Raw genomic sequence first — 9,812 nt, forward strand, 5'->3', positions numbered from 1 at the left:
ATGACCACATCAATCCAGTCATTTGTTACAATTTTGAATCCCACACATGAATTTCTGCAGGCTCAAAAGGGACATTTCAACCAATAATCAGCGAGAATCAAACCCCTGGTGTTCGTTAAGCACCCAGACGTTAGCAAACATGAATCATTATAAAGATCCTCAAGATTTTTTTTCGTACAAACAGATTTTCCAATAAGCTGAACGATCTTAGCGAATATACAACCTCAGCAAGATCTACAGACCCAGTTTGCTCACCCAGTGAATACAAAGCAAACTATCTGGAAGACGTCTGGGCAGACTCCTCATAATAAAAAATAAAGCGAATATTGAGTGTCTATTTTAAACGTCTCATAAAAAGAGGCTGCACGCTTTAAAACGTGGAGGGGATAGTCATTTAGCCTGCAAAACTCTTATTTTGTCCGAGTCTATAGTTTTGGATACTTTACCAGATTCCTGACTCTTTGCCAACCTGAAACTAAAGTTTGACTAAATTGAATCCAATTGAATATTGTGTAGTTTTTGTCTTCGAAGTTCTCAAAGCATCGAGTTGACTCATTATGTCATGGTGAAGAAAAGTACGTGGTGCACGGTTATTCTTTCATTTTGGACTGCATCGGGTGTCTTTAAAGAGTAAATAAGGCAATTTGTTACAGGATTTGACTATGTACAAAGTACGAGCGGATAGCTTGACATGCTTAGCTTTGTACTGCAGAGTAAATGGTGTAGCTGTATGTACTACCTTTTGACTGATAACAAAACAGAAATATAAGTTTTATTTACAAAGTTCGATGTAAGCTTTAAAGAAACAACTCTCATCTATATCGGGACGTCTTCATTGTAAGCTGTGGTACTACTACTTGTGACGTACGACATTTTCTTTTTCTACATTGTACCCGCTCAAACTACCTGACCGAAACGCACGGACTTCCACAGCATCAAACTCTATACTAAGATGTTAGAATCTTCCGGTGAGCACAAGCAACACCTTAAGAACGTACCAAGTCTACGAAGCTCTGCATCAATGACGTCAAGATGACTTTTTGACATTTCTAACGCTTCGGCATCAAGCTCTTTCAATTAAACTGAATGAGAAAGCTAGTAATAATAAAATGCAATCACCTGGTTATACTTACCAACAGCAGCTTTATTACGTGCAAGAAATCGCACACGCATGCTTCGATGCGATTTCAGATTCAGTAATTTTCGAATAACGTGCTCAGCTTTCTCAACTCGCCGCAGATGTTCCTTACAATTCGATCTCAGTCTTAAGTTTCACAACTACAATATTAATAAGAACTCACCTTTGTCGCTTTCACTCCAAACTCCAATCTTGACCTTAAACAAGGTGATGCCGCTGCATTCCAATTCGGCAATCCCAAGTATTTCGCTACATCTCGCACCTCGCTTTTAGTAAGTTCGCAAAGCGGACTTACTACTTGAAACTCTGTTGCTGCAACCAATCCTACCACATTGAGCATAAATCAGTACATTTCTACATGTAGTTTTTCAATTGATAAAATGTACCAATTCTGGTAGGATCAAGCAGATCATCAGCATTTGTCCCATTATATAAAACAGGTTTTATTCGAGCTTCAGTTTGTTGTTGCAATTCATCCCACGCAAATGCTGCCACTTGTTGCAGTGTCGAGTACAATGTTGTCTTGCAATAATAGCAACTTTTGCCTTGATTCGCAACGTAGTCTTCAAATTTTACTTCGTTTGTGTGACATTCCCATAATCTAATTCCAATATGAGACGCAATTTCTCGAGCTTGTTCGAGTTGCACTGAAGCTAAAGCTGGAGAACGTCCAATACATGCAGCACTTGATTCTGGAAACACTTGATGTACCAAAGCAGCTACTAATGACGAGTCAATGCCGCCAGAGAACGCCACTACGTTAGTTATTGGCTGTAATTGACCTGGCGCTTGGACCCCTTTGGAGGCCACAAGCCGCAGCAAACGGTCCACTTTTGTTGCAAGCATAGGAGAATCTATATTCATACTACCGGACAGCTTATATAGAATGAGAAAGGTCTTTCTATATTACTAATTTATTTGAAACAATCAAAATGGTGCTTTGATGAATTATAATGGTTTCAACCTTTGGTTACATGCTGGATCGAAGCGTGGGACTACCGTCCCGCGCGTACCACGACGAGATATATTCCCGACAATCGTTCAAATTACTACAACATCCACCTTCAACAAGTAATTATATCTTTCGTGAGGGAATGCGCGTTTGGAGCATGTCATTAGATCCAGTGGAGCAGCGTTTTCTATTAGTTGGGACTTCTCGGTCCCAACTTTTGGTATTTGATTTGTATACACTCGATGAAGTCAATGCAATGGATACCCCTATCTATTCCGTTACCAATCCATTTGACCCAATTTGTGTAACCCAAGCCAAAATTGCGTCAACAGAATGTTTGCAATTTGGAATCACTATGGTTGATTGGTACCCTGTGGACAGTGGGTTATGCCTTTCAAGTTCCTTGGATAACCATGTTATCATCTGGGATTTCGAAACTTTTACTTGTGTGAGTTCATTTAATTTAAATAGTAAAGTTTTTGGAGCAAAGTTCTCGCTTGGTAGTACAACAAATTCAATAATTGGTGCTGTAACTTCGAAAGGAGAAGTTCGACTTATTGATATGGAGAGTGGAACCACAGCACATACTTTATTTGGTCATCAAGATGAAATTTGGACTTTAGATTGGTCTCCAACAAGTGAATTTGTACTTTGCACCGGTTCAAAAGATGGTGAATTACGTCTTTGGGATATTCGACGATCAGGAGCAACAGCGTGTTTATTGTGTTTGAATCATGAAGGCAAAGCTAATGTACCAGGTCGATCAAGTTTGTATACAAATGTGAAAAATGAAAATCCCATCACATTATCAACTGCTGCTAAAGCGAGGAAAAGAACAAGAGTGGATGGAGCAGATATTATAGAAGCCAGAGATAGACAACGAGCTCGAACGAATATTCAGGAGAAATTAAACATTTTAAAGCATCACAAAAAGCGAAATGATCCACATGCTGCAGCGACTTCAACGTTGGCTATTGCACACTTGAATGGGATTACAAGCTTATCATATACTCCAAATGGACAATTTCTAGTGAGTCTTGGGATGGATCAAAACCTTCGTTTATGGAACTCATCATCAGGTGAACATCAATTTATGAATTATGAAGGAATACAGCAAGCACGACTACGAGCTGCAAGAAATGTACAAATGGCTGTATTTCAAGAAGGAAATGCATGGGAGGGTACCCTTGTAATTACTCCAAATGGATCGGATGGTGCTATATCTTCATATCGAGTGTTTGGAGACAGTGGCAGACCATTAGGGACTGCTACAGCTCATTATCAACAAATTACTGCTTGTTTGTATCGTCAAACCATGCGTGAACTTTACTCAGCTGGTGAGGATGGACTTATTATGAGGTGGAAGCCACCACCGGTTGATTTATATCCTTACAAATCTGACGACACTATTGGTATCAATAAGCGAATACCAGAGGACGAAACAAAAGCAAGTATTGATGCTTTTAATGATGAAGATGCTTGGAGTGAGGATGAGGGAGAAGAAACTACAGCTCAGTCATTTATACCTCCCATATTACGAGATGAGATATAGAATAAATAGAATGTTTGAATAAAATGACTTGTAAATCATCGAATCGAAGTTATTTTCAGCAATTGGTTTCTGTTTGTCTATAATGTCAGCGGAGTCTGTGCCAGGTAGCAAGTCGTTGCTTAGTGCTGTCGATCTCTTTGGAAAGACTGATGCTGGAGGAGTTGAAAAATTCAAAGCAATCGCGTTCCGTGCACTTCATGAGCAAAAACTTGATGAGGAATTAAAACAAACAAAGCAAGAGAATGAAGTTTTGAAAGATGCAAATGCTCGATTAGCGCGTGATTTGAAAGAACTTCAGATATCATTTGATGCCAACATTGACGATCGAGAGCGTGTGCTTGCGTTTAAATCCAAACGCATTGAGGAATTACATAGCAAATTACATGAATGTGAAATCATTAATGCGTTATTTATGGAAGCAATCAATGGAAAAAGCTCGGAAAGTGATCTTAGCACTAGCAATGTTCAAAGCAATAGTACGACTTTCAATCACTCTATAGTAGGATCAGTGGCATTAGATACGGATACACGCACAAAGATGATGGCGTTAATAACTGCAGGAAAACCTGTGTTTCATGCTTGTGATACATGCAAAGAGCAGGAGTATAAACAACTTTATGAAGAATCGCAGCGAAAATTGGATCAATTAGTTCAAACTTCTCTTGAGCATGAGACTGTTTTCCACGAAAACCGACTTGCCGAGTTTCACAAGCGAGACAGTGACATTCAGATTGAACAGCTTCAAGCTCAGATCGTAGCTATGACATTGGAAAAGAATGAATCAGGCCATCACTTTGAGCGAAAATTACTTCTTGAACAAGATAAAGTGCGACAGGAGAAAGAGAGTGAGATCGAAGCTTTGCATGAAATGATGCGTGCACAAATGCTTGTGCAATTGGATGTGACGACACAGCGCACTGTCGAAGAAAATGAACGAGTACAACTTGAGTTACGCTATCAGAGTCTTCATCTTGAAAAAATGATGAAACGAATTGACACATTAGAAGATGAAAATAAACACATGAAGCAGGAAAGACATTTGGTGGAAGAAATCAATACAGGATTAAGTAAGAAAGTGAAGGTTTACGAGCATCTCTTATCAAAAACGCAGCAGAGTGACAATCAATGGTCAATGCAAGTTGACAGTCAAGAGCAATTGACTGAAAAGCCACCTATTGGACCATTATCATCGCGACGAATTCCTCGAAAGCCACCAATTCCTGCCTTGTCATTGAGAAATTCAAAGCTTAAGTCACCCGACGTCCCATCCTCATGTAGCCTAGAATCACCCAATGGCTCATACTTTTTACCCGAAATCAACAGTTATCAGACTACGAAGTCTTCTCTAATCACTGAGTTTCAAAGTCCGTGTCAGCTTAACGATATCACCGACATTCTTGACAAACATTTACAAACTCGTGAGTTTACCAAAAAACAAGTTGTGGCTGCACTAAGATATCACCATGATCAGTATCGTTGCCGAGATAGTGTAAGTATGTGATTGATTGGTCATTGTTTTAGTACTCATCGAAATGTATAGCCGAACGTAGCTCGCAATATGAGAATGGGAACGGCGTTAAAGACGAAGAGAAAGCTGATGGTATCAAAAGTGTGCTACCTATCGACAAATCATGGACGTCGAATGAGAGAACCACCAGTACGTTTCGTTTTGATTTGATCGAATGCATTAGTTTAATTTTACCACGTTCTTTGTCGTGAAATTGATAAAGATCACACTCGACTCACTTATCAAGTATAAGCTACAGTCAAGTTCTTTAAGCGCTGAAAGCACAGATTCAAATCATGTTAAATTTAACGAAGAGCAACGCCAAAAATTACACGATTTGTTACTTCCAGACCAAGGGAGGAACAAACAAAAAGACAAGCCTACACAGTCGTTGATAGCAGGAGATTTGTCGGAAGTGTGGAAAAGGTCACGATCTAGGTGGCAGGATGACCGTTTAGGGCGAGATCCACCTGCTACGTCTAGATTCTGACGACAAGAATTTATGTAAAGTGAAGAATGAAGCAAGTGGAGTGAATTCATGATGACATTTGTTGACGTTGGCGTGAAAACAATTCATAATTTCATTTGAAAGTCGGCAATGTAAGGCTGAGGAGGTCGTTCATCCTTAATGTAGAGAATCTAATGGTCTTCTTGAGCCCAAAGTTGTACTTTTCAATTCAATTAACTTTACTTGCCAAGAACAAAGGAATCTTTGGCAGCTCGAATGAGACCAATGACTTTAACTGGGTCCTTTTCACCCTTTGCAAAGTCTTGGACACTACTTTCCATTACACGCATAAAAGGATTTGTCGCCAATTCCTCCTCAACTGTCGATGGTACTGTCACTTCACCTGCTTTTGTCTTTTCAATTGCCCACGCAAGCTTCTTTCTAACTTCTTCGTTCTGAGGCTCAACATGGACTGCAAAGCGCAAATTACTTGCCGTGTACTCGTGACCACAATAAATCTTCGTTTCTTTTGGCAGCTTTGCGACCACCTTGTTAAGAGCATAATGCATTTCGTCTGGACTTCCACTAAAGAATCGACCGCAACCCGCGATAAATAGTGTGTCGCCTGTAAATAGTGCATCTTGGCAATGATATAGCACGTGGTCCCGTGTATGGCATGGAGTATAATAAACCTTGACATTCAGGGTACCAAGCGTAATACTATCTTCTGTTGTTACTGTCTGCGTTTGAGCTTCTACAGCATTTCCTGGTCCACCAAATACTAGAATTTGACGGTTGTCATGGGTAGAAATAAGGTTCACAAGCTCCTGATTGCCACCTGCATGATCCCAATGCGAGTGAGTAGTTAGGATCATGGAAATGGTTACTTTCAATTCTTTTGCTCGCATAAAGACTTTTTTGGCATCTACAGGATCCACTGCCGCTGCCACATCTTAACAAGATTTTAGAAAGGAAAAGTATTACCAGAATGTATGAAATAGTGAGTGAGAGGACTTACGAGTAGTCGTGTCAATGAGCAGATAAGCAAAGTTATCCGAGAGCACAGGTATGATTTCCACCTGCATTTTGGGTTACACTTGCAAGAATCTGACTATTCTAACAAGGAGTGTCTTACTTCAGTGCAATTAGGACACATGACTGAAAAGTAACATTAAAAATGAATGACCGGACGGGCGTAAGCGATTCCTTCTTAATCACATATTATGGCAGGGAAGCCGTCACCAAGCTGACCTAATTAAGACTTCAGCACGCTATCTAGCGCAATGATTCTATACCAGGAAGCATATAATCTACGAGCGTGGTTTTTCCTTCTTCTCTTTGTAAAGAGCTAGCAGAGACACTCCCGAGACCTTGACAACTTTAAATCGCACACCAGGAATATCACCGACAGCGTGACCACGACGACCGAATCCAGAAATCAAAACTTCGTCATTCTCGTCAACATAGTTGAGACAACCATCACGTGGAACAAAGGCAGCAATTTTCTTCGAGTTTTTAATAAGCTGCACACGGCACGACTTACGAATAGCCGAGTTTGGCTGTTTGGCTTCAATGCCAATTTTTTCGAGGACAATGCCCTTTGCCATAGAAGAACCACCAAGCGGGTTAGCTTTCATAGCAGTCACGGAGTGGCTCTTGTTGTAGGACTTCTGTGCCCAGCGTTGAGTACGGCGGTGCACACGCAGCTTACGCGCACAGCGAATACCAGAAGGTTTATCTATACCGCATCATCAAATAGCATTCACGTTAGTTATAATTCCTTGCTCTATAGTCTCCATGCTCTGCATCTCCAGCTAGCCATTTTCAACTCTTCTCCTTTGTTGTGTCCTTGTGTGTCGTACAAGTTTACATCGAGTAAACCGCACGTTTTTACTGGAGATAATGCGAGTGTATGCAGCTTGACTGGGATGCGAGCATGAAGAGACAGCAGGTTGTTATAAGATAGACATACGTACGCTTGCCCATGTTTAAGTCGAAGGAATCTTCAGTGATTTACTCTTGAACTAGCGCTTTTGAATGAATGGAGGGCGCAAATAGATGAAGTACTGTAACTGACACGGACACATTAATAAAGGTGTAAATTTGCAAGGTAATATATTACATAGTAATATATTATTTACAAAACCAGCAAAAAAAGTAGTCAAAGTCATATTCAAAAAAGGAGTAAGATTTTAGGTATTTTATCGGAATGAAACTGGATTTTAATTATACCTATCAATGCGTCTGTTGTAATCAGAAACGCTGTAGCATGTCTAGAAGGGTTTCAAACGTATGCGACTTGATATCGTAGCTCTTGATAACGGGGATAGAATTTTGGATTTACACTAAAACTTGAGCAAAGCTCCAAGCATTTTAAATACATCCCTTTAAAGATGACCTGACTAGCATAGACGAGAAATTAACCTGTTCACTTAACCTTTAAGTCTGAATATATACTCAATTCTCCTCGTGACTGAATGTCGAGTGTGATTCTACTTATAAATTCAAGCAAATTCCTTCTTTGCAATTGTTCAAGGTCCAGATTTATTTAGCTGGTTTGTCACATGGACCCAAATATTAATATTGCGTACATTCCGTGTATTACACAGCTGGTGTAATAACCCAGTGGTGTGGCTACACAAGCAATCCTGCCAGGTTGTTGCCAGTAGTACTGCATATTACTATATTAGTTAGGTTTTGCTATATCAGTTTGGTACTACTGTATTAATTAGGAAAAGCTAGTTAAGATTATTAGGTTTTAGAAGTAGCGGATTGCGAGCTACTGGTTCTTGGAAAGAACGTATGGTCTGTGACCTTAGATTAGCTTCTTCTACGCAAAGATCTACGGTAGCCCTGCTGCACATGGTAGCACTTACACCTGATCCTCTGTGAGGATGAAGAAATACTCCTACTTGCCCCAGGGCATGCAGGACGGACTTTATAAGATGATGTCCCTGCTGGGTTTTGAGGGTGTGGAGCAGGCCATAAGCGCGCCCTTAGAGGCGTTTTCGAGTTAAATAATATTCATTTAGATAACTTAGAGCAGAACTGTCCGCGCCGACTGCGTATATGACCCCACCGTCGACGACGGATGATTTCATCCAACCCAGGCCACTCATGGTGAGCGTTAAGTTGAAAATAAGGATGGAGAAAATCTCCTGCTCTGGATAAGAGAGGCCGAGGCGGCTATGGCATCCGCCATGCTCCAAAATGAGCAACAGCGCGTGGTGTTAGCTATCTCCAAGCTCGGAGACCGAGCACGAGAATGGGCACTAACGTGCGGTGATTCGGTTGGCTGCGTTCTTCTCCTGGAAACAGCTAAAGCGTCAGTTCTGCGAGTGTTCTCGCAAGCCTAATCAGGCATATTGCGTGAGATCGCGTTACCTTGCTGCCCGACAGGACAAGAAGTACTTGGTTGACTTTGTCCAAGAGTTGAGAACTCGGATTCAGGTCTCCCCTAACTGCGGCGCGGATGCCCTGCTGGGGCAGAACTGAATTCTGATGTGCTTCAAAGAGGTAGAGCCCAGCCCCGAAGAGCTGCATGCTCTTGAACACGGGAAGCGCATGCGAGCCGGGCCTGCTAGTCGTGAAAGCAATTGTAAAGAGCTTTGAGAAGCCATGGGAAACCTTATCAATTCTGGTGCGTCGGGCAATTATGCTCGACGCTCCACGATCGAAGATTCAGCCGCATGCTGAGGCGCTGGAAGCGCGGTTGAGTGCCACCGTCACTGTTCGCTTAGTGACGATGACTTGTGTCACTGTGCTAAGGATCTCTGTGGACCTCGGTGTCAAGTTTCGACTCTGATAGCTTGGAACGCTGCTTAGTCTTAGACTTAGATACAAGGTATGACCATATCCTTGGTATGGCTTGGCTAAAAAACCAGCTTGACGTGAAATGGCACGTAAACCACTGAGCGCTGCGCAAGCATTGGAGTGATCGCTGCATGCCTCGGATGATGTCCGAGGCATCCTGGGCAAGACCCTTCTGATGCGTGTGGAGAGGCACGTTATCCACCGGATGAAAACTGCGGACATGGCAGCACTTCGTCAAACGTGTTAATAAAATCAAGGATCCGATGGAGCAGGGAGTGGGGACACTGGATGATGCCGAGTGCGTGATCCCATTGGTCTCGACGAGACGTAAAATCTCCATAGGCAGGAGACGGCGATGCCGTATGATATCTGCAAGACGCAGGGCGTCGACCCTGACCCAGG

The 9,812-nt window shown here is 41.7% G+C and overlaps 5 protein-coding genes across 5 annotated transcripts; 2 read left to right on the forward strand and 3 right to left on the reverse strand.

Moving 5' to 3' along the window:
- Positions 1 to 853: 853 nt before the first annotated feature.
- On the reverse strand, positions 854 to 2,002 carry PHALS_11896 (hypothetical protein PPTG_18728; the record flags this gene model as incomplete). The annotated part of the gene is made up of 5 exons (XM_024727339.1): positions 854 to 942; positions 999 to 1,070; positions 1,134 to 1,245; positions 1,302 to 1,462; positions 1,525 to 2,002. 5 exons carry the CDS (start codon positions 2,000 to 2,002, stop codon positions 854 to 856), a joined length of 912 nt encoding a protein of 303 aa, XP_024577926.1.
- Positions 2,003 to 2,112: 110 nt separating this feature from the next.
- On the forward strand, positions 2,113 to 3,642 carry PHALS_11897 (Transcription-coupled repair protein CSA, contains WD40 domain; the record flags this gene model as incomplete). The annotated part of the gene is made up of 1 exon (XM_024727340.1): positions 2,113 to 3,642. The coding sequence occupies one exon, from the start codon at positions 2,113 to 2,115 to the stop codon at positions 3,640 to 3,642; it is 1,530 nt and encodes a 509-aa protein (XP_024577927.1).
- Positions 3,643 to 3,724: 82 nt separating this feature from the next.
- PHALS_11898 (uncharacterized protein) lies at positions 3,725 to 5,639 on the forward strand (the record flags this gene model as incomplete). Its single annotated transcript, XM_024727341.1, has 3 exons — positions 3,725 to 5,131; positions 5,183 to 5,299; positions 5,373 to 5,639. 3 exons carry the CDS (start codon positions 3,725 to 3,727, stop codon positions 5,637 to 5,639), a joined length of 1,791 nt encoding a protein of 596 aa, XP_024577928.1.
- A 197-nt stretch (positions 5,640 to 5,836) lies between these two features.
- Positions 5,837 to 6,682, reverse strand: PHALS_11899 (hydroxyacylglutathione hydrolase; the record flags this gene model as incomplete). The annotated part of the gene is made up of 2 exons (XM_024727342.1): positions 5,837 to 6,549; positions 6,616 to 6,682. 2 exons carry the CDS (start codon positions 6,680 to 6,682, stop codon positions 5,837 to 5,839), a joined length of 780 nt encoding a protein of 259 aa, XP_024577929.1.
- Positions 6,683 to 6,907: 225 nt separating this feature from the next.
- Positions 6,908 to 7,583, reverse strand: PHALS_11900 (40s ribosomal protein s23; the record flags this gene model as incomplete). Its single annotated transcript, XM_024727343.1, has 2 exons — positions 6,908 to 7,335; positions 7,574 to 7,583. 2 exons carry the CDS (start codon positions 7,581 to 7,583, stop codon positions 6,908 to 6,910), a joined length of 438 nt encoding a protein of 145 aa, XP_024577930.1.
- Between the last annotated feature and the right edge of the window lie 2,229 nt (positions 7,584 to 9,812).

This window comes from Plasmopara halstedii (assembly GCF_900000015.1).
Source record: "Plasmopara halstedii genome assembly, contig: Scaffold_555, whole genome shotgun sequence".
NCBI classification, from domain to species: domain Eukaryota; phylum Oomycota; class Peronosporomycetes; order Peronosporales; family Peronosporaceae; genus Plasmopara; species Plasmopara halstedii.